The sequence below is a fragment of the Tilletiaria anomala genome, assembly GCF_000711695.1.
Source record: "Tilletiaria anomala UBC 951 chromosome Unknown K437scaffold_45, whole genome shotgun sequence".
Classification (NCBI taxonomy): Eukaryota; Fungi; Basidiomycota; class Exobasidiomycetes; order Georgefischeriales; family Tilletiariaceae; genus Tilletiaria; species Tilletiaria anomala.
Genome location: NW_013546977.1, coordinates 72,454 through 94,736, shown reverse-complemented (window position 1 = coordinate 94,736; position 22,283 = coordinate 72,454). Strand labels below are relative to the sequence as shown.

The 22,283-nt window shown below is 56.8% G+C and overlaps 7 protein-coding genes across 7 annotated transcripts; 5 read left to right on the top strand and 2 right to left on the bottom strand.

Moving 5' to 3' along the window:
- Positions 1-79: 79 nt before the first annotated feature.
- On the top strand, positions 80-2,661 carry K437DRAFT_256754 (galactose mutarotase-like protein). The gene is made up of 5 exons (XM_013387604.1): positions 80-980; positions 1,076-1,110; positions 1,193-1,502; positions 1,637-2,059; positions 2,194-2,661. The coding sequence occupies exons 1-5, from the start codon at positions 508-510 to the stop codon at positions 2,489-2,491; spliced, it is 1,539 nt and encodes a 512-aa protein (XP_013243058.1). The 5' UTR covers positions 80-507; the 3' UTR covers positions 2,492-2,661.
- Positions 2,662-3,196: 535 nt separating this feature from the next.
- Positions 3,197-3,962, bottom strand: K437DRAFT_126152 (uncharacterized protein). Its single transcript, XM_013387603.1, has 2 exons — positions 3,744-3,962; positions 3,197-3,684 (listed from the first exon to the last, which is right to left on the bottom strand). The coding sequence occupies exons 1-2, from the start codon at positions 3,770-3,772 to the stop codon at positions 3,270-3,272; spliced, it is 444 nt and encodes a 147-aa protein (XP_013243057.1). The 5' UTR covers positions 3,773-3,962; the 3' UTR covers positions 3,197-3,269.
- Positions 3,963-6,571: 2,609 nt separating this feature from the next.
- On the top strand, positions 6,572-7,864 carry K437DRAFT_278511 (uncharacterized protein; the record flags this gene model as incomplete). The annotated part of the gene is made up of 2 exons (XM_013387602.1): positions 6,572-7,341; positions 7,414-7,864. 2 exons carry the CDS (start codon positions 6,572-6,574, stop codon positions 7,862-7,864), a joined length of 1,221 nt encoding a protein of 406 aa, XP_013243056.1.
- Positions 7,865-8,446: 582 nt separating this feature from the next.
- Positions 8,447-9,009, top strand: K437DRAFT_224481 (P-loop containing nucleoside triphosphate hydrolase protein; the record flags this gene model as incomplete). Its single annotated transcript, XM_013387601.1, has 3 exons — positions 8,447-8,533; positions 8,612-8,768; positions 8,837-9,009. Coding segments are annotated over 3 exons (417 nt in total), but the record flags the coding sequence as incomplete, so codon positions are not given.
- Positions 9,010-10,383: 1,374 nt separating this feature from the next.
- Positions 10,384-12,951, bottom strand: K437DRAFT_274346 (uncharacterized protein). The gene is made up of 4 exons (XM_013387600.1): positions 12,478-12,951; positions 11,931-12,377; positions 11,685-11,854; positions 10,384-11,609 (listed from the first exon to the last, which is right to left on the bottom strand). Exons 1-4 carry the CDS (start codon positions 12,674-12,676, stop codon positions 10,587-10,589), a joined length of 1,839 nt encoding a protein of 612 aa, XP_013243054.1. The 5' UTR covers positions 12,677-12,951; the 3' UTR covers positions 10,384-10,586.
- A 4,076-nt stretch (positions 12,952-17,027) lies between these two features.
- K437DRAFT_216178 (uncharacterized protein) lies at positions 17,028-17,312 on the top strand (the record flags this gene model as incomplete). Its single annotated transcript, XM_013387599.1, has 1 exon — positions 17,028-17,312. A coding segment is annotated over one exon (285 nt), but the record flags the coding sequence as incomplete, so codon positions are not given.
- A 2,563-nt stretch (positions 17,313-19,875) lies between these two features.
- On the top strand, positions 19,876-21,450 carry K437DRAFT_263038 (uncharacterized protein; the record flags this gene model as incomplete). The annotated part of the gene is made up of 1 exon (XM_013387598.1): positions 19,876-21,450. The coding sequence occupies one exon, from the start codon at positions 19,876-19,878 to the stop codon at positions 21,448-21,450; it is 1,575 nt and encodes a 524-aa protein (XP_013243052.1).
- Positions 21,451-22,283: the final 833 nt, after the last annotated feature.

Here is a 22,283-nt window from a genome sequence, read left to right as displayed (position 1 = left end):
CAATACCAGGTGCTACCCGTCATGCCTTGATCCAAAAATATCTTGTTTTTGCACGGGAATCTCTCTCTTCACAGGCGGTGCGGGACGCCGACGACAGGATGTCCAGATAGATTGTGTTGTGGAGAGAGAGAGAGGTAGAGACTGGCGCAGAGCCACTTCAGCGGTTGGCAGACAGCGACAGGCGACGATCAGATACGCTAATCTTCAAACATTTCCACCAGCATTATTGTGGAGAAGAGGAGATGGCCCGGCGGCGACTGCAGGTCCACGCTCGCACCATCATCTCCAAGCTTGTGTCCACCCACCATCTCAAGCGCCCTTGCTGGCCACGAGTCTTTCTCGCCCAGCAAGCCGCCCTCCCCCAAGGGTCATCCATCCTCACGCCGAAGTTCGTTCACTTCGCTCAGCCGCTTGTGCTGGCTCATTCTTTCCCGTTGCGTGACCATAGTCATCGACGAAGCGCATGCACACGAGCCAAAAGCAAAACAACTCACACTCCCACTCACAATGACCATTTTCAAGCTCGCCGCACCCCTCGTCGCCCTTGCGCTCACCGCGTCCGCAGCGGTCGTCGAGCCGCGGCAAGCAGCGAGCTCGACGTCGTCGTCCACTTCCACCGCCTCGGCGTTCAAAAGCACGTCAACGGCGAGCAGCAACACCAGTACGGCCCCCGCCCCCGGAGAGACACCCGGCTTTGTCCTCAACGGCGCGATCGGCTCGTACCCCTGCGCCGTCGAGTTCAACCCTCTGGCTTACTCGCCGTTCGATGTGCCCGGCTGTGCGAATGCCCAACCGCCCGTGTACCCGGCCAACCAGATCCGCCTGCGCGCGCCCGACGACTCGATCCGCGCGACGTTCCTGCCGTACGGCGCCGCGGTCAACGAGCTCTGGGTCAAGGACCGCTGGGGCCAGTTCAGGGACATCGCCCTCAGCTACGACAACTCAACCAACCTCATCAGCGACCCGGTCCACCCCAACTTGTGAGTCCGCCAGGGTGCAGGGTACGGGGAACTTGACCCGATAATGAGCGCTTGGAGGAGCTAAGCCAGTAATTTTTTCTTTTTCTCTGCAAAAGTGGGCCTGTCGTCGGTCGTTATGCCAACCGCATCAGTAAGTTCGGGTTGGCCTCACCTGCTGAGTGGGCCCCAGTTCTGACGCCCTTGTTGATCGTGTCGCCGTCGTCATCCTGCAGAGAACGGTACGTTCGAGCTGAACAATAAGACGTATAACACGCCTCTGAACGAGAACAACATCGACACGCTGCACGGCGGTACGGCCGGCTACGACCGCAGCAGCTTCAAGGTCGTCGATTTCAACTCATCCTGGGTCCGCTTCTCGCACAACGACCCCGCCGGCAACCAGGGCTTCCCGGGAGAGGTCAACTCGACGATCGACTACTGGCTCGAGGGCAACGCGACATGGCGCATCGCCATGAACGCCATCGCATCCACGCAGACGCCCATCATGCTCTCCTCGCACGGCTACTGGAACTTGGATGCCTAGTGAGTGATGTGTCTTGCAAGCACCAAAAAACCTCGCCAAAGGTTCCAACGGAAGGAATCCCGACAAAGCGTCGTACGTGGATGATGCGCACATGCAATTCATCGTACTGATCAGAAATTTCTCATTCAAACAGCAACGAGTCGCAGAGCATCTTAAACTATACGATGCACATGCCGCAGCTCACCTCGTATGTAGAGACGGACACGATTCTCATCCCGACCGGTCCGCTGCCGTCGGTCAAAGGAACGCCATACGACTTCCGACAGCCGACCGTGCTGGGCGACCTGTTCAACCAGACTACCGGCGTTTGCGGCTTCAACTGCACCGGCTGGGATAGCTGCTTTATCAATGGCAACCACACCGCCAACAACACCGACCCGGTCTTTGAGATCTGGTCGCCCGCGTCGGGCATCCGCATGAGCGTAGTCACCGACCAGGTCGCGATGCAGGTCTATACTTGCCCCGGCATCAACAACCCAGCCAAGGGCAGCCTCCCGCGCAAGCGCGCCCACGGAGGCAACTCGAATAACCCCGCCGCCGCGATCTACGATGCCACGTAAGTGTTTCCGCCGTACCCTCTCCTCACGCACATTTTCCCTCTTTTTTCACGCTCGCCGCTGCCCATGCACCTGGCGCTGACCACGCGCACTCGCTCGTCTTGCCCCCATGCATGGATCCCCGCCCACACAGATCGTGCTTTGTGTTCGAGGCCGAGGGGATCATCGACGCGATCAACAATCCTTCCTGGAACGAGAACCAGATCTACGGCCCGGACCGCCCGTACACGTGGAACACCGCGTACACTTTTAGCACCGTCAACCCGGACGGCAGCCCCGCGGCGCCTGTCGGCGCCATTGCCGCAACAAGCAACTTGCCGGCTGCTAGGGCGGCCGCCGCCAGCAGCTCAGCAGCGCCGTCGCGCAGCGTCAGCTCCACCGCCCTGCTCTCCCTCGCAGCCGCTGCCGCCGCCCTGCTTGTCGCGGCCTAGTAAATCAGGAAAAAGCGACGGCCAGCAAGAAGGGAAATACAACATCCAGTACTCTCCCCTGCTTTTTTCGTTCTTTTGGTTTGGATCGATGGATGCAGTGTAATACAATCACAAAGCGCAATCCACGCGCCTTTCATTTTTTAGTTCATGACATGATATTACTCGTGGTGTAGGCTCTAACCTGCGTCATGGATAAACCCTAGCAAAGCGGCATGCATCTTGCGGCGAAATACAGTTCAATGGCCTGCTGCGTTGTCGAAGGTTGTGCGTCGTTGCCTCCGTACAACGGGATCCGTTTCGATAGGCCCGAATCCGCTTCATCTGAACATGTGATGAGAGTGGGCCCCGCAATCGGCTTACATGCATAGATAGCCGGTGCTCAATGGTTAGCAGGTAGTAATGAGTCACCTGACGGCCAATAGCGGCTACCTTTTCGGAGTTCTGGAAGGGTGAACCATGCCTTAATTTAAGCAATGCACTCCCTTGCTAAAGGGTTCCCTGGCGTCAGCCCCTCGTGACAAGATGACACGTTGTCAGTACATATATGGCGCAGAGAGCTTGATGTTGATGAGAGCACTTCTCCTGCGCTTCCACGTTTCCGTGCTTCATATTTTTCACGCTTTACACAGATGATATTCGTTTCACGGCCCATATATACACGGCCTCTTCACGGCGGCCATAGACATTAGACCTTGGATATTGATCGTGGTGCAAACTTCGAAGACATTGGCGATTTATTCACCATTCACCATTGCCGCGTCAGAATTCGCTTCCATCGTCACCGCGTATGTGTTGCACGTCTGCAAGTTTGCGATGTGCGATTTTTGGCCACTGTGACAACAAGCAGCCTCTGATGATCATTGCAGATTCCCGATGTCTTCCTAAATTCGGCGGCGAGCTGTACGTGCCGGACATGGTCGCAGCCCTCCTTGCTCCCATTCGGGACAGAGCCAAGATTGCCGACTGAGATTGCGCGAGCGGCTCCGAAGAAGCTTGCAGGGAGGTGAAAGGCTTTCCGATGATGTTCCAGGATCCTTGCAAAATTTGGGCCTTTGCCTCTTCGCTTGGTCGATCCAAGGTTATTTATCTGTACATAGGTTTTATGAACATACTGTTGCGCAGCTGCGGTGACTCCTCTCTTTGACCGTCCTATCAGTAGGTAGGGGACGTGGAAACGTGAGGATGCAGAGGATCTGCGTTCAACGTCAGCTTGACTGTTCAATCTGCATTCGGGCACTCCGCAACTACTTGCAGCGCAGCCATGAAGCGCACCAGGCCCATACCGGGTTAACCAGGGTCAAAGCTCCAGGACTCGTCAATGTTTCCAAATACCTCGAAGAGAGACACGAATGGATGGACGCATGGTATGTCATCTTCCAGGACTTCAGACCCAACAATTGGAAAGCTCAAAGCGAAGGGATACTCGCGCCAAAGGACGATGCGCATGTCCGGTCGTGCCCATGGTCATGTACAGCAGCATCCGAAGGCTTGGAATTTGACGAAGTCAAAAAGGTCTCATGAATTGTGTCTCGGAGAATTGGGTATGGCTCGTCGACACTGGCTCCACCTGTGGGTCTGCAGTCAGCGACTAATAAATAATAAGCCGGCTATAGGTGGGTGCCGTGCCGCCCACCCACCTTGCATGACGTTCCCCGCGACAACAGGTTTCCAGGGATGGAAGTAGGCTTGTAAGTAAAACTAGGTAGGAGGGTCATTGGTATAATATCAGATATCAGTGCACGAGTCGCTTGTTGAATTGGATGTGCAGGTGCGATGCTAGTGATCGGTGAGGTCGAGATGAGGCGGGTGGAACGCGCGTAAAAAAGTGTGAAGCATTGAAGGGCGGGACACAGTTTGGCCGTCCCGACTTCAGCCCAAGTTGACACATTCAGAGCACGAGCTTACTGAAGCCAGCAATGAGCGCATGGGCTTATGGGCTACATTGAGTAAGGAGCGCTTGACGACCGGTCCCTAGACTCCCTGCTCACCATCCTCACATTGTGAGCGCCTTGGTCTGCCTGAGCTGAGTCAGTCAATAGGGACGCTTATGGTCATAGTCTTACGGTACATTTTGTGGTGAAACTGTGTTGTAGTGCGCTCTTTATTTTTGTCGACCGCGTTGCAGGTTCCGGTGTCCGGACAAAGTCTATACTCCGCACTCGGCCGTGACTTCAGCCAAAGTTTCACTTTTTCGGGCTATCTCAGCGAGCAGGGCGCGAATGCTGCTAAAACACCAGGAACTTTTAAAAATACACAGTCAGCAACCTCATGCAATGTCGTTAAAAATTCGTAATCCGTTCCGCGTTGCATGTCTCGATTCCTCTCATCTACATGCACCGCGACTTGGTGTATATGCGGGCAGATGCAGCTGGTCCCCAACATTAATTGAAGATGTGTATGTACGTAGGCCGTCGGCGCTAAGGCGGTCTTCTGGGCAAATAAGACAACAGGTCGCTCAATCGGCAAGTTGGGCAGCTGCCATCTATATATATATCCCTCACGGACCGCCTGCAATTTACAGACCCCAGTCAGGTGCCAGCCAGTGCCGTTTGCGGAGTTGCTACATCATACAACTTTATACCGAATATGATCGCAGCTACGAGTACAGTTGCCCTCTTACCGCATGTGGCACACAGAGGGGGGACGCAATACGGAGCCGAAAACATTTTCATAGAGGAAAGCTGTCAGTGTGTCAGCAGCCAGCCAGCCAGTCAGCGGTCAGTGTGCTAGCTGCCAATGCCAAGCCAGTCAGCCCGGAGACGGCGAACTCCCAGCTTGACGCTTGGCCTGAGAGCTTGAGTCTTGATGCATTTGACATGCTTGACAGCTTGATATCTGGACCAAACGACGTCCGGCGCTCACCAGACCCTTGCGAGGCTGTGATGACTGGAAATATGTGAAAGAACGCATTTGAATGGATGGGACATTGGGCCGCAGTACTCTGCAGGCGGCAAACAGCACAGCTTGAAGAATCCAGGCCACGAAAAAATAAAATATGTGGACTATGGCACAGGTTCTCGCGTACGGCCCAAGTGCGAGTGAAAAGCTGAGCGGTTTCACAGTTTTTTTTCATTTCTTGGGTGTCTCACAAAAAATCTCAAGGCTCCGAGAGAGAGTTTGCCTTCTCCGGATGTGCTCTTGTGAGACCTAGCCACCCCATTGGCTTGCGCCATTGCTCCTGGTGCGGACTGGAGTCAAACACATGTGTGGAGCAGCAACCAGGGCACAGGCACATGCAGGCCATCAGGGCACTGCCAAGGCCTGCCATGGCACCTAGAGGGGCTGATCCTGCTCCTCTGGAGCACGGACCCGTCCTGCAAAAATGCAAAGGTGCATCTCTCCTGCTTCCTTCCATGTAAGCACGATATGATCGAGAGCCCCGCCACACTAGCTTTTCGCGGCTTGCCGCTGCAGCAGGTGCATCCGGGTACGGTTCCAAAATAAGATAGCGCAGATGACCGTCGCATGGCGGCCCGCCTTTTCACAAGGTCTTGCATGCGGATTGCGGAGATGTCGAAGCACTGGGTCAAGCTTAATACATAGTGGAGAGATTAAGCCCATCAAGGATGCAATTTGGTCGACGTGTCCCAGGGATCCGGCTTACTCCAGGCGACAACGCTTCCTCCCTAAAGAAAAGGGGGCCGCCCATCACTCCATCGACGGAAAGGCGAAATCTTGCCAATCATTTGAATCTCATATATCCTCGCTCCCTAGGTTACGCCTCCAAGCGTTCTCCTTTTGATGAAACCAAAGTGACAGGTGCTTGCTTCATTTTGATCGCCAACGAATTCGGTATTTACGAACGCGGAAGAGGGGAACGTGTCAAGCAAAGACTTCTCAACGCTTGCACCTGCTTGCCTCTGCGTCCACTTCATTTTCCTCGCAAACGGCCAAAGCAGACAGCCGCGGCTCGGTGACCCTTCCGCGAGTTGACACTTGCGTGATATATCTGTGCGTGGGTCGCCCCTTTGCTCGTATTCGAGTCGTACAAAAGACTTATGCTCACCGTGCGTCCTACTCACACTCCCAACCCAGATCAACTCTGTTTACAATCGACTTGTGGATGACAAGCGTACCAATATGGGCCCGCTTAGATCACATCACTCCTCTCAAGGTCTCTTCAGCCCCTCAGACAGTAGCTCACCATTCTCTTCTCGGCTTTTGGACCGATACGCCGTACCCGCCATTCCCAGATGGGAAGATCTGCGCAGCGGTGCGGCAAGCTCTTTGTCAAATCGATCGGCGAATCCACCTAGCTTTCAACGTTCCTACTACCCCACCAGCGCAGATAATAGTGCTGCGCCAGAGATTAGTCTCACAGAGCAATCCTTAGACCATTTCTACAGACAGAGTATCGAGGCCGAAGCGATACGACGACAGCAGCAGATGGTGTACGAGCTGGAGCGTGCCCGGATGCGAGAGCGAGCACTGCGGAGCGAGCATTCGCAGATGGAGGATGTGCGCACAGACAGCACTTCCGCGCCCGCTGGGAGGGCGTCCTCGCCGTCTCGTTCATTGAGAAAGTCACCTCAGCACAAGGTCTACATCATCAACTGCAAACATTGCGACTTGTTCCTCACTGATCGGGGTATGAAGGCGGTTCTACTCCTCAAGCCGCACATCACACTCTATTCCACTGATGCCATGCCGACCAACTGCAGCCCCATCTACGCTCCGAGAACATTCCTAGGTGGATTTGCGAGCCTCGAGCCGCCAGTCGAAAGGACCTGCGACTGTTTGACCCAGAGCCTCGGTTGCCACGGCTGCGGTGCCACCGTGGGATACAACATCGTCGCCCCCTGTGCAAGGTGTACTAGCAATGTTGCCAAGCACCAGCGTGGCTCTAATGGGTGCGTCAGCATATATAAATCTAGATTAGCTTTGTCTTGCTGATGACACTCCTTTGATCTTTCACTGCATAGGCATCGAACCGTGCTGCATTGCTCAGAAATTCGCGTCCGGGAACGGCTTTACGTTCCCGGGGAGCCCGGAGTTCGTGCGGCTCCGATTCCCCAAGAGCTCTGGCCCTTACTCGAGATGGAAAATGCCCTCAGCAGTGGTGTCGCCGCCGCTCCCGCCGGAATGAACCGCTCATCGAGCTCGAGTTCTGATTCCACCGTCGGCGATCCTGCGGAAGGCACGAGTATCAAAAAATACACCCCTCTGCCATCCACAGACTTGCTCAGTGAGCAGAGGAGGTTGCTTTGCGCGGGAAAGGAGGCACTGCGTGCCCAGCTGCAAGCTCGCGGCAATCAGGGTCGGATCATCATGCGAGCTGAACCCGTCTATTGGTCCGACCTGGTTGCCGGCGGTGAGCGCGCAGAGCCATTCGACGCCGATGTCCTCCTTGCCATGCCCGTCGCCGGTCGGTAGACCTCTTCCCTCGTCAGCCTGCGCCACTCAACAATCCTCCCAGACACGGTAGACAATTCAAATCGCATAGCTCCGTTCACTTTCAAAATTGTTCATATAGGAAGGTCCATTCCCGACTAATATTCCGTCACCCAAGACCATGGCACGGGACAGCATTATCTACGCCCTCTTAATCTAGCATCTGTCGTCGCTCTAGCATCTTCATTTTTTTCTACAAGTCTTATGTACCTCATCTTCAGCATCTCACGCATTGGTAATCTGTATTCAGCAGTTCTACATCCTTCGCTCTCCGGTTAGTGAGAGTAAGAGACCATTCTGATTGTTTGTTGCAACCCGCTGAAGTTGATGGAACATGTGCGCCGACGCGTTGCGTCTGCGGAGAGATTGATGTACAAAAACATGAACTGCTGCGCTTGCGAACATTTGAACTTGGATCTCGATACTCTCCCTGCAAATCATAACATCCTGTATCAACAGCGTTGGACGCCTCTTGCAAATTCGAAGGCGTCGGGGAAAACATATGCAGGTTGGCAGGGGCAGTCTTGAGTTTAGCAATGGAAAATGGCTGATCTTACCAACGGTATGCCGCCTGTTGGAGGCGCCAATCGCAGCATCAAAGTGGTGTTGATAGGGGACTCGAACGTCGGTAAATCATGTCTTCGACAAAGGGTCGGTCCTTTCCTCGCACTGTCATTGCTAATAGTGAGCCAGTCGAAAGCTGAGCAGGTATCTTGATTCTTTTTGCAGTTCCTGTCCGCGAGGTTCACCACGTCATACAAGGCAACGATTGGCGCCGATTTTATGGCCAAAACGCTGCCCCTGACTCCCCACGATGCTGACGGCCCGAAAGCCACTCTCATAATTTGGGATACTGCAGGACAAGAGCGGTTCAATGCACTTGGAAGTGGGTATCAGCTGTGGGGGCTCATGCTGAGGGTCGTCAGGCATCTGACACGTGGAACATTTTCATAGGCGCTTTCTATCGTGGCGCAGACGCCGTCATTCTCGTGGTCGACAGCTCAAAGGCGAACGCAATGGATAATGCTAAGAAATGGATCGAGACGTTCAAAGAAAGGACGCCGGTATCAAGATGTGAAGATGTCCGGAGATTCTGTTGGATCTGTGTTGGGACGAAGGCAGATTTGCGTGAAGGAGCCAACTCCGCGGCATTGTCGATCTCCAGTGCGATCACCCAACTCACCGATCTCTTGGGCTCCCCAGCGAGCGAGGTCAAGCCTGAGCCAATTAGCACTAGCTCTGGCCCGATCCAGGGTGATGAATTTCCGGCAAATCCCCAAGACGTGCTGTCTCGAAAGCTGCCCGACACGGTCACACCAGCTGCTGGGTCGCCCAGCTCTCCACCAGCACGCAAGTCGTTCTGGGGATCGCTTCGATCTCGGAAAGGCTCCAAGGAGACAGCCACGCAAAACTGTTCGCGAGCATCTCAGCTTAACAAGCGCAAGTCTTTTCACAGCCTTGATGTGTATGGGGCTGCAAATGAGAGCGTGCTGTCGACGCCGCTGTCCCGTCCAACGAACGCCGGCCGAGCGCCTGGGTCTACAAGAAGGGGACGGTTTGAGAGCACTGCAACGACGGCGAGCAGCATATATCATACCCCGCAAGGCAGCACGGTTCTCGGCAGCAGTTACACCACACAAACACCGCAGCGCAACACATCCGAGCATACCGCCCATGGTGCGAACAGCATGGACGAGCCTTCTGGCACCCAGAGTCACCGCTCTTCTACTGCGACCATCACGCCATCCAATCGCGCGCATTATCACGCCTCAGATATCAAGCCAGAAGAATCAGAACCAGAAGAAGAGCCTACCACAATCGTGATTGGGGACGAAATCCTTCCCGTGGCCAATCCGGAAGAGTCTAGCATGCCTCCGATGCTGAGTGGCGATCCAATTCCATTTCCCACCTTGGACGAGTTCGAGAGAAACAGGGCAGGCTTAGCGGATAGGCAGAGAGAAAGCTCAAGAACGACAAGTGGTGCAGCAAACCGTGTCTCCCGCGCTTGGACCCTCGATGAGGTTGAGCCAGAAGAGATCCAGGGTGAAGAGGAGCCGAGCAACGAGAATGAGGCCTCCACGGAGAACTTGGAGGAGCTAATCGTGAAAGACGTTGCTGAAAATCGGCCGGACATCCAAGAAGGATTTGACTTCATCTTGACGTCGAGCAAGACGGGAATAAACGTCGACCTTGTCTTCCAGCACGTCGTTCAACGTGTGGCTGCTCGATGGCGCTATGAAGAGTGGGAAGAGGACCGCGCTCGGAGAGAGTGGATGAGCAAGCATCCAGATACATCCGCAGAGGAAGCCGCTGCGATTTGGCATCGGCGCAAAGAAAGAGGTGACCCAGCGTTCCAACACACGTCCATGTCTCTCCTCCAGCGGGATCGGGAAGCATTAAAGAGGGGCATCAAATTTGCTGCCGGCAAGGATCCGTCACCGGGCCGCGCCTGCTGCTGGTGACAATGACACCATGACTTAGTGATGATGATGATGACAATGATGATGATGCACGTGTTGTATTATAGGTTCACATTAGGGTACAAGCAGACAAGTTGCAAATTGCACCAGCGATCAAGCAATGACCACAGTTAAAGCGGGAGAGGGAGAGAGAGCGAAAAGGACAGTGTGATCGGAGGCTTGGAAAACATGCTTGCGTAAAGGAGAGTGAGCGTTCGGTCTATACCGGTTTCTTCAAGAAAGTATTAGATATGCGAGAGGAGCGCGACAGGATCGACAACCTCCCAGAGCTGAGAGTTTTTGGAACCATCCTTGCGCTTCGTCGTGGTCACCGTTAAGGCATCCGCCTTGCCGCCAGACTTTGCATCCGAGGATGGCGCCGCGTCACCCACGCCGGCCGATGTAGACGCAATGATGCCCGCACCACTGACTGTTGCCGAGGCGGCAAGGCTGAGGCCACCGACACTTGGTCGATTGTTCGCGCTGCCATCCTTGGGATGAAGCTTCGCGAGTTTCAGCGCCTGCGTCTCGGTGAACGTGCGGGGGTCAAGGAGACGGAGCGGCGCAGATTGGTCGATGGCGAACCGAGATCTTGCTAGGGAAGTGACGAGTTCCGACGACAGCACCTCCGGAGGCGCATTAGCTGGCGCTGCGGACATCTTCGCTGTCGCCGTCTCCCTTGCTGCCTTGGCCATTGCTGCCTCGGCTGCTGTGCGCGTCTGCCGATCGACTTCTTCCTCCTCCCAATCGGGAGCCAAGAGTCGCTCGCTCGTGCCAAGGCCGAGAGGCTCCACGAGTGTGTGAGGGACTGACTCGAAAAGAAAGGAGAGGTCTGAGAGCGTGACACCGAATGCCTTGTCGTTACGGGGGCCGCCGTCGGCACTACCACCTTGACCGGCATCCGACATGGTCGCGCCATCCGCATCTGCGCCCCCGACGGACGAAGCTGCAGAGCCAGCAGCAAAGCTTGCGCTTGTCGGAGCCGTGCTGACAAGTGAGACCATCGACGTGTCGCCCATCGAGCTGCCGCCGTACGTGCTGGTGCGGAACGACATGTCCGGCACGAGCGCGCGCGTGGGGCTGCCATCCGCACGAGCCAGCGCCAGGCGTGGCGCTGGTGAGTCGCGGTCGAGGTCAATGGGAGTTGGAGTGCTGCGATGCGGCTCGTCCAGCTGGAAAGTCGGTTCCACATCGTGCGTTGCGGTGGATGCATCGGGATGGAACCGAACCTTGCCCAAGGCGCTGCCGGCGATGGTTTGCAGATGGCTCTGGAGGGCGTTGAGAGAAGCAAAGAAGGTCAGGGAGGCGGAAAGGCAGCGTGGCACAACGGTATGGGTGCCCACCTGCAAAGCTGTGAGGACCATGGCAGCTGCCTGTGGATGCACTCCTCCGGGAAGCCCATTTTCCACAGCATGCATGGTCATCCTGTCTCGCAATGACTCAATTGTAGGAAGCTCCTTGGTGTGGATGCACAACGGTGTTGTCATTCCCCGAGAAAGCGCTTGCTGAACGCCTGTGTAAGGGGCAAAGAAAGTGGTTGTGAGCACGCCAGCTCTTGATACGATTGGCCTTCTGTAGCATGCACTCACTTAGCGGAAGTCTGCGTCTGGCGGATTCTGCAGATTCATATCGATGCAGCGTCTCTGTCCGCCAGTCCATAGCACCGACTGCAGTCTGCGCTTCGCGATATCGCTTCTTGTCTTCGAGAGCCTTCTTGCGCTCGTCTTCTTTTCGCTTCTTCTCCAATAAGTCAGCGCCTGCACCGGCCCAGTCGAGGTTGGCCTTTTCGCTGGATGTAGAGCCGATGCCGCCTTTTCCGCCTTTTGCGAGGCTCTTGAGACGGCTGCGTTCCTTCTTGTTGAGGCCGGCGACAAGGAGGCGCATCCGCTTCCGTGGACTCGCCTTGTCTTCTCCATGATCAATCTCGCTGCCGCCGGCCTTGCGAGTGCTCTTGGCTGCGGTTGTGGATGACGGGCCTGGGACGCCGGGACTCGCATTGTATAGCAGTCCCAATAGAAGCGAATTGTGTAGATGTACTGTGTGATGGGTGGTGCAAAGGGGCCGGGGTCAGGATTATGCGCTCGCAACTCCTTTGTGCCAATTACAAGTGGATGCAAGGTCCGACTAGGTACACACCATGTTCGCTCTTCAGCAGCTTTTGGGCTTGCTCTTCGAATTCGGATCGGGTGAGTCGGGCGCTGCAGAAGTCTCGAAGGCCTTGCCAGTACACCGGGGATCGTGGACCGAGAGCCTTAGTCAGCTTATCCTTGAGGTCGAGAGTGTCGACCCGCTGTAGCTTGGGTGCAGCTGCCGCCGAGAGTATTTGAGCGGGCATGATTTCGTTGCAATCCAGATTGCAGCGAGGTGACCGCAGCCCCCCAGCCTGTTACTCTGGGTGATAGTTGGCCTCTTGAATGGATGCAGTGGGTTGATACCCGCTGGACGGGGTTGTGTTGGGGGCAAAGTATAGGTCGCGGTGGCAGCTCTGGGGGGAACGGTGCAACAATGCGGCTTGCCTAGAGGTTGGGCATCCGGGCTAGGACGGACGAGGATACAAATATGAAGGAAGGACGAAGCAGCCTGGTGATGAGGCCAAGGATGCTGGGGATGGGCTGGGCAGAGGTGGATGCATCCAGGTGGGAAGGAGAAAGCGTTGACACATCCCCAAGCTCGGGCTGTCGATGCACAATTCGCAAGCGGTTTCGCCAGTCGGGCTGACCAGAACTAAACCCAGATCAAGCATTCCGACCACACAAAGCAACACTACTTTCAAAGCTTGGGTCCACCACAGCATCCACATTTCAAGCGATTCATTTTCGAGCAATCATCCGTACAGCAGTTGACACAGAACGCATCCCTTCCTAAGCGATATGTATTGGGACTTTTGCATGCTTGTATAGAGAGCAAGGCGTTTAAGTAGTAGTCATCAATACTATGTATATGTATGTTGGTGGTGGATGCATTTCTTGTTATCCGCCCAACCACCCCTTGTCCGGTCCTGGTCAATGCAACTGCCCAGGCAGCACTCGTGAACAGTGTTGCTTGTCCGCAATTTGTCGGCCGGAAAAAAACAGGGCGGGGCGGAACCCTGTTGTTGAAAAGCGCTGCGGCGCGCGGGATTCGGAACGCGTGTTGCTTGCGAGTCACGTGCGATCAATGCGCGTCGCGTATCCTTTTTTACAGACAGGCAGCTAGGCAGTGTTAAGGCGGAAAGCGGCAGACCGCCTGTGCTTGGATTTCTCGTGTTGTTCTCTCTCCAGCCGCCGTCGCCGAGGCGACGATGAGGGAGTGCAACACACAGACACACGCGCTTCCCAAGTCTAATAAGCAACACCGCTTTAATGATCATATACTGACACAAAGCATACACCATCTTCTGTCCCTTGTGCCACGAGCCAGACATGGCAAAAGCTTCCGAGGCTACAGTTGCAGGGAAAGCACAATAATTGCCGGTCTACCCATCGCCCGCGGCCTTCTAATGGTTGCAAAAAGCCCAAATCGAGGATCGAAACAGGCGAGGAAGTGAGCAGTGTGGGGCTTCTGACCCAACTTGCACGCTTGCCGGTAGCGCATAGGCGAGCATGAATTCCACCATCAGTGGGCGGCCACCTCGCTCACGCAGCAATGTCGCGCTCGCCGTGGCTGATGCACCGAGGCGCAAGACGCGCTCGATGGCGCGGCATGGCATCTCTGGCAGCCCGAGGAAAGGGCTTGGCTCCCTGGCGATAGGGCAGAGGAGAGCCGGCGTCGGCGATGGAAACACAGACGGGGATGGGTGTACAGAAGAAGCAGATGACGAAGATCCTTACCTAAAGCATACTACAACCAGGATTATGGAAGCTAGCGATGGCTTGACGGGCGACCTGGACCTCGATCCTCGAGCCGAGGCTCTTCGTAACTCGATTAGTGGCAGAATCCAAGGAGGCGGCCAGATCAAGCACAACGATGGAGGCGCTCCACAGACTCCACGCCTACCAGAAAGAGGATCTTCTCGAAGCGTTCGGTCGCCTCTGAAGGAATCTCAAGACCAAGTGTATCGGCGCAGGGACGTCGTTGCACCCGACATGTACCATACCACTGCCGACAACACGCCCTTTGCGCGAACCAGGTATGTGGTTTCACCGGAGAAGCCGCATCGCAAGAGAGAGTTCAGCATCTCGCCGACAAAAGCTTCCGAGAGAGGCATTTTCCGCTCGCTCAGCCCTACCAAGGGGCCTGTGCACCAACGTCATCAGCAGCCAGCATCACGGCCTGTCAGCCCTGTAAAGCAGTTGACGATTCCAAAGCCATTCTCGCTTAGCAACCGCTTGAAAGAAACTCGGGCAGATGGCCATTCCAGTACCCAGGCTGCTTCGTCCATCCGAGTGATCCACTCATCTGCCACACCACGATCCTATGCGCCGTTGAGCGCATCCAAGCCTCCTGTCACTAAGTCGACTAGCAGACCAATTGCTTCACGAACCCCTTCAGCAGAGTCGAGGAGAACACTCACCAGCTTCTCGTCCCATGTGTCTCGTCATCCATCAAAAAAGGCAAATTCCTCGCCCACCAAAGACAATGCTTCCGCCGTGGCAGCAGCACCAGAAGAGAAGCCGCGCTACCAGATCCCGTCAAGGTACCACGTAGGCAGTCCCCCGAATGCGCCTGATTCATCGGCTGCTGTAACGTACAGGACGTCTTCCAGCTCGCCCATCAGATCATCAAGCCCCGGCAAGCCAGGCGCGGATATCCCACCAGGGCACGTACCCATGGCCAGCACATCGCCCGTTCGTCCACCGCCGTCGTCACGATCCATCATGTCCACTGGGCGCCCACGGTCAGATGTGCCAGTGGGCTTATCCGCTGCTATGGTAACCGCACCCGCAACCATGAAGGCACCGGATGCAGACGCACGCAAGGCCCATCACACACCATTTCACCATCTGCATTTAGACGCAATAGAGCACAGACATGCAGAGGCGGATTTTGACGAATTCGCGGAAGATACTGAAGATGAAGATGATTGCGGCGCTGACGAGATTGCACTGCTTCGAGCTAGCCCACAAAGAGCTGCAGCCCTGTCTACTTCGGCGCATGGTTCCAATAGCCGACCGTCGCAGCACCCGCAGTCGCGGCCGTTATCCCCGACAAAAGACAGGCATGCGAATGGCGAAATCTTCACGAAGGGGCCGTTGGGCAAGTCAGAGCAGTTACCGGTCCTGCCTCGAGCCCGAGGTACGACGGAAGAAGCCAGCAAGCCGAGCAGACATGCGTACGAAGCGGCTGTAGCTAGGCCTGGGTCTGCACGAGCACTCGAGGCCATAGACGCGGATTCAGCCCGCAGACTGGCGTCGCGACAAGAAGAAAGACGCAAGGTCTCCGGTGGGGATGCATCTGCGAGCCGCACCAGCCGCTGCGGGGCGCTCGCTAATCGCCAAGCGGCGTCCGCGACTGCAGCCGCGCCCACGTCGATTCCGCGCACGGAGAGCAGGATCAATGGACTGAGCACGGAGACGCGAAGCAACAACAGCAGCAGTAGCAGCTCGGCCCCATCCATGGCTACAGAGCGAGCCAAGCGGGCTCTGGAAGCTTCAAGGCTTCGGGTAGCGGGCGATGCGCGGCAGGCACCAAGAATAGGAGGAGCCGTAGCGGAATCAGCAGCACTGAGGGAGCTCGGCGAGAGTGCTGAGCGACGACGTACCCGTCATCGCTTGGTCTTGACAGCCCAGGAGCATGAGGGTACAAGCAAGGAGATGACGACCAGCAGCGCCTCAACGCTCACTTCTGGCGGTCTCGCTTCGCAGCGCATGCTTCCGACACCTGCCACTCTCTCCAACGTCAAAGGTGGGGCGAAGGACAGCGGCAAAGCCAGCATGGGGAATGTAGGAACAGGGAGAAGCGGTGATGAAGGCTCAGCTGCGGACAGAAGCAGCTCCGCATATGTGCCGTCCATATTACAGTCGTCTGTTAGCCACCGGCGCATCCCATCGCTCGGGTCACGCAGAGCGGACCTGTCAGGGTTGACATCCTGGAACCTGTCAGAGGCGGCATCCAGTGTTTTGGACCGCCTCGGGAGCCAAACTGAGCTTCGACGCGAGCGCGATTCGACGCCCCCAATTGCCTCGGCCAGCGCCGCAGGCGCTGCTGGCGGTGCCCTAGGTCTCGGCATGGGCCGGCGATGCCCGAGCGCAGCCCCTTCGCGCATGCAAGGGCCCATGCGACGCTCTGCATCGGTGCAAGTGAGCAGTATGACGAGCGGCCTGGCGCTTGAAGACGATGCGGATGGCGAGCGCGCGACGTCGACTCCGTGCATGACACCATCCAAGTCGGACGAGGTCCGAAGCGCGCGGCGCAAGACGATGACCTTCCTTGGGCGCCATGTCGAAGGGGACGAGGGCGAGGGGGCGTCGAGGTGTGCCAGCGCGGATGACGACATTGAGCGACTAGCGTTAGAGGCGCTGCAGAAGGACGCCGATGGACGTGGCTCAGAGGAGCATGCCGCGCAGCGGGCGGCCATGCGCGCCGAAAAGGCTGCACGCCGCCGCTCGCTGCGCGGGTACATGCCAGCGAAGCGCGGCGAGACGTCGATGGAGGCCTCGCGCGACGAGCACAATTCGTCCGGCGTCACCGTCGCGGGAGCCGGGAACAGCAGCAGCGTTCAGGTGAGCGCGGTGTTGGCGTACCAGCGCGAGCGGCGGACGCGCTCGCTGCGCGGGCTCGCGATCCTCGTCGACGTGCGCGACCTTGACGGGACGGACGCGAGCAGCACATGGGTAGAAATGCTGAAGAGCGCCGGCGCAAAGGTGGTCTTGCGCCTCGGGTCGAGCGATCGGCACCTGACGCACATTGTCTACAAGAGCGGCAAGCCGTCGACGTTGCATGCGTTCCGTGCGCAGCCGGAGCCCAAGCCTTTCGTCGTCGGTGTGCAGTGGGTCGTCAAGTGCATCGAGGAGGGCAAGAAGGTGGACGAGGAGCCGTACCTCATCGAGGTCGGCAAGGAGGCAGTCTTCCATTCCAAGGTGAGTGGTGAACGCATCCTGTTATTGCATGCGTCTCCTGATACACGGACTGCACGCTGAACGCTCGGCTGCGCGCAGAAACGAGTCAACATGGCGCCAAAGCAGGCGCCGATGATGGCGCTTGCCAGTCCGAGCAGGACAGCGGCAGAGGTGGATAAGGCTCGTCGCAAGTCGCTCGTGCATGCGCCGGCTGCGCCGAGCCCGCTCGGGCTCAGGGTCCGCCATGCGGACGATATGTCCGTTTGCAGCGAGGCGGAGTGAGGGCCTGCGCTTGAGCCCGAAGAAAAGGAGAGTTGCATCACGGTCATGAAACGACACGACAACATCATCGCCAATTTCAAGACATTTGATACCCGCCCGCGTTCATCCCTCCTATCCAAACTTCATCAACATCCATGCTCCTTCTGCGATGTGCACGCCGAACGAAACAAAGCGCCCGTACATACCGCGCGGTGCCATTTCAGTCCGATTCCATCTCATCCAATCCAATTCAATTCAATATACATGCTGCCAATCTGTTCGACAATTCTTGTTCACTGTATCATCACCCCAAGTATGGTGGGCGAATAAATGAAGGATGAAGTCTTACTCGGATGCTGGATACGCACGCTGTTCGAAGCTGGTGAAAATGCAGGTTTGATGCTCTCGCGCTCAAGCGCGAGTGGTGTTTGGATCATCCGAGGGCAGGTTCTCAAGCGGGCCACAGGCGATGACCATGCATGCATACGCACACGATGCACCCGTCGTTCTGATCCAAGTGGTGCAGCCCATATTTCGCTGAGATTGGGGACAAATCTTTCATCATCCAGCATTTCCCGTTGCCTTCGCCGCAGCTGCTGCGCTGTGCCCTCGCTGAGACGGCAGAGCGATCATCAGCGACGAGGTAAGCCGATGGAAGGGAACCAGCGCCAAGCGGGCCGTTGGATGACGGATGCATGCTGGAGGGTGGCCATTAGCCAGGGAGTGGAGCTGAGGTACTGAGCTACGCTGCGCTGCAGTGCAGTGCCTCGCACAAGAGACGCACAGGGTGAGTTGTTGCGGGCCTCTCGATTCGATTCAACCTGGGGACCAACTCAACCAGCTCCAATACGGTGTGGTGCGGTGCAATGCAGTGCCCCGCACCTGCCTGCTGCTGCACCCTGGCTGGTCACTCAACACTGGTGTGGTAGCGTGGGCACGGGCACTGGGCGGGAGGCGATGACGCCAACGCGCACGCCGACTGCCCGACGCGCAACCCCACCTTCACGAGTGAGAAATAGAGAGGGATTGAGGCAGTGCGATCATTCAACAGCCAGCCCAGCCCAGCCCGCGAAGCGACAGGCCAACCCAGAAGATTGCATGCGTACCAACCAGCCCATCTGCTCCTACGGGACAGGACACCCAGCTGAATCACACAGCAGAATAGAATCAGAACATGACAAATCCAAAATGGACGCTCTTCATGTCCTGTGAAAAGAATGGTCTGCAGAGCGCACATGCAGGCAGGCTAAACCCTGGTTCTTCGTCCTCTTCCCCCCAGCCCAGTCAAAACAAAACGTGAAAGGGAAACTAAAAAAATGATCGAGAGCTCGCTCCTACAATGCCAGTAGCATCACTCCCGAGTGCCTGCTGGCGTTGGAACCCCAGTCCGGTTCACAGCGCTGCGCTGGGGAGAGGCCAAGCAGAGACGGATCTATTCCCCCTTTTGGCCGTCGCCCAGTCAGTCGCCCAGCGATTCTCCTCCTACACCCGGCCGACTGCTGGCTTGGCTAGGTCGGATGCAGACTGTCTCGGTCGGCTTGAAACTCTCCTCATTTTCCATCTTCAGATGCTCATAGCCTCATGCGCAACATTGATCCGCCTGTTACCATCCGCCCCCAGCGTCGCTCTGTCACCCCCGATCGCATCGAGCGCGACGCGTTGAACGCTTTCACCAGCCAACACCTGCATGGCGCTGCAGTCAACTGAGGACGGATGATGGTGGTGCTGGAAGAGGAGGAGATGCTGCTACTGCTGTTGGCCCAACAACCCCCCCTGCGCAGATCTTGACATATCCCCATGAACCATCTCCCTCCCACTGTCACGCACCGGGTACTCACAGGCTGACTTCTCCGTCGTCATCTGTCGCGCACATACGGATCAGCGGTCGATGGCTGCTCGCTCATCTTGCGGACTGGCAAAGGCATCTACACTGCTAGTAACTCTCACACTGGTGGGTCCCATCTGCGTCGTGTGTCGGGCCGTGCTGACGTCGACGACGACTGCGCCTGATGACAGAGACCGTGCGTCCACACCGTGTTGTCAGCGAGCGAAGAGAAGATATAGAAGGCAACGACCTGTTCCGCCACCCCTTCCCCCTTATACCATTGGCGACACCTACTAGACCTCCACCACATTACAAGCAGTTCGCCCATCAACCATCGTCGCACACGCAGAACAAGGAGGCAAGTAGTAGAAGAACGCGGAGTGGGCAAGGCTGGAACCTTGTCTCTTCAACCGGACCCATCAGCCTCTCTCATCGGCTTCGAGCAAAGCAACCTCAAAACTCCCGCTCGACATGTCGGTCCTTGCTGCTGCACCGTGTACGAGCCCGGCAGCGGAGATGCCATCCATGATCGATGCGGAACGGCAGCAGCAGCGTCGTACCGCGGTGCCCGTGCGCACCCACCCCATCACGATCGTCGCCGCGTCAGAATATACCAACAGCAGCAGCGCAGAGGCCAATACGACTTTTGCAGTGCCTCGGAGCATGCGCGTACCGCCGTCGCGGCCGCCGATGCTGAAGCTGACCAAGCCGAGCGCGCCGTCGTGCAAGTCGCCGCGCGTGCCGGAACAGGACCTGAGCAGCCGCTGGCTGTACGTTCCGCTGCGCACCGAGGAGATCGGCTGGGAGGAAGGCGGGATCTACTGGCAGAAGCGCTACTGCTACCCCGTGGTCGGCGTCTACGGCGGCGCGGACGACCGCCTCATCGGGCGCTACCGCGGCGGGCCCAAGGGCTACGCGTTCATGGAGCTTTGGGAGGACGTACACGCTTTGCACGCCCAGTCTGCTCAACTAGCGGAGCTGGAGCAGCAAGAAAAGAAACAGCAGCAGCAGCCTCCCCATGCGGAGCCCATGGCACGCTCGCCTAGCCTCAAGATCGTCGAGCCCGAGCCTAGCAAAGTCGATCTTCCGCAAGGTCTGGTTCTGCTCGTCGAGGACGAAAACGACAATGAAAACGAACCCGAGAGCGAGTACGAAGGAAGCTGCAGCGACAGCGACCGGGAGCATGGTTGCCCAACCAGCTCACCGCAGTACATTGCGAACGGAAATATGGAATGGCAGTCCAGCAGCGATAGCGCTGGGAGCAGCAGTAGCTGTAGTAGCAGCAGTAGCAGCAGCAGCAGTAGCAGCAGTCCACCGTACCACAATCTGCCGTCGCAATCGTGGTCGTCTCCACTGACTAGTTATGGACATTCAGAAAATGAAGATGCAGGCGAAAGTGAGGACAACTGCGGCGGCGGCTTGTCCATGACGTCTTGTGCTTCCTTCTCTTCTGCGCCGTCGCTATGCTCCTCAGTGTCTTCTCAATCGAGCGTTACCACATCGATACACTTCGCCCCTTCGTCTTCTCCCACCCCTTACTCGCAAGGACCGGAGGTCGATGCGTGCGATCAGGGAAAGAGGCGGTGCGCAGCTGGCATCAGCGTCGCCACGCTCATGCTCGTGCTTCAGAACGAGCAGGGTGAGGAGCAGCAGCAGCGCGGACGGCGGCTCAATCGCAAGCCACTCATTCATGGGTCCCATTTGGAACGATGCCGACAAGCACATCTTCGCGGCTCGCCCTCTTCCGCCGACGACATCGACATCGACTATCGAAATGAAGGCAAAGTCCACAGCCCAGAAGCAGAAGCAGACGCAGACGCAGACGTAGAGAGCGATTGCGACGTGGCCCGCGGCGTACACCACACGACGGGCTTCAGGTACAGTACCGCCGCCGCCACCACGTGGAGGAAGCAGAACGCGCCGCGTGGTGCTGGTCGTCATCAAGCGTCATACACGCCCGAATGCGGCAGACGGGACGCGGAGATGCAAGTACAGCCACAAAATCATCTGATATCCTTGCTACAGCGCCGTGTGCCGTCTAGCTAGCTAGCGTGTGAGCGCATGAGGGGAGAGCTGTCGGAAAAAAAGTGCAGGGCGAGAAATCTGGAAACCAGGAAGGTATCAGCATGAGGAGCAGCACCTCAATACCCTGCATCGACTACACGCCCCACAACCCTCATATCAAACAAAGAATGCAGACAGGCCACGGCAATTGTGTCTCACGTGTATTTACCCACCATTGTTGCATTATATTGCCTATTCTCATTTTTTTGCTTATCAGAGCTCACTTGGTGTGTGTCCCCCAGCCAACTCTGGAAGGACCGACCTCCTTCCTGCAGGCTATGTGGTGTATTGCGCCGGTCAGTCGTCAAAAGCACCAGCAGCAGAGCGCAGCGAGGCAGATGTCCGCGCTGGCGTCTGTCCACGTCGACAAGCACGAAAGGCACAGCCAGACGTGTGGTCACTGCTACTCGTTCGGTTGTCCTCGCCGCCCTAGAGCGTCCAGCGTTGCCAGATAGACTTGCCTGGTGCCTGGAAACAGGCCTAGTGTCAAGTGCTGTTGATAACTGCCATTTTCCAATCAAACAATTGACATTTTGGCGTCGATTTTTGTCGCTTCTTGGATCGGAGACTCCGCAGAGTCAGTGCGTGCCGCCCCTGGGCTACATATGTATTGAGAGTCGCGCCGTGGCAGTTCTGGTGGCTGGGCTAGGGTTTTTGCTGGCTTCGCATTGTGGAAAGGGTTAAAATTTTCCGGCTCAACTTTCGAGGGAATCACGGGTTTTCTCCACCGGAATTTTCCTTCCTTCTTGTGCTTGTGCTTTGTCGTTTGATCCTGCACTCGTTGCTGTGGGCATCTGGAGGAACTTAGGCACGAG

What these genes read in the sequence shown, in the direction of transcription:
- K437DRAFT_274346 (XM_013387600.1), bottom strand. Translation starts at nt 12,676, where the DNA reads ATGCCCGCTCAAATACTCTCGGCGGCAGCTGCACCCAAGCTACAGCGG. An exon ending in GCTGCTGAAGAGCGAACATG is followed by an intron (nt 12,378 to 12,477) that starts GTGTGTACCTAG and finishes CCCATCACACAG; the next exon opens with TACATCTACACAATTCGCTT. An exon ending in CAGACGCAGACTTCCGCTAA is followed by an intron (nt 11,855 to 11,930) that starts GTGAGTGCATGC and finishes CCCCTTACACAG; the next exon opens with GCGTTCAGCAAGCGCTTTCT.
- K437DRAFT_126152 (XM_013387603.1), bottom strand. Translation starts at nt 3,772, where the DNA reads ATGGGCCTGGTGCGCTTCATGGCTGCGCT. An exon ending in GTGCGCTTCATGGCTGCGCT is followed by an intron (nt 3,685 to 3,743) that starts GCAAGTAGTTGC and finishes CGTTGAACGCAG; the next exon opens with ATCCTCTGCATCCTCACGTT.
- K437DRAFT_256754 (XM_013387604.1), top strand. Translation starts at nt 508, where the DNA reads ATGACCATTTTCAAGCTCGCCGCACCCCTCGTCGCCCTTGCGCTCACC. An exon ending in GACCCGGTCCACCCCAACTT is followed by an intron (nt 981 to 1,075) that starts GTGAGTCCGCCA and finishes TCTCTGCAAAAG; the next exon opens with TGGGCCTGTCGTCGGTCGTT. An exon ending in TCGTTATGCCAACCGCATCA is followed by an intron (nt 1,111 to 1,192) that starts GTAAGTTCGGGT and finishes GTCATCCTGCAG; the next exon opens with AGAACGGTACGTTCGAGCTG.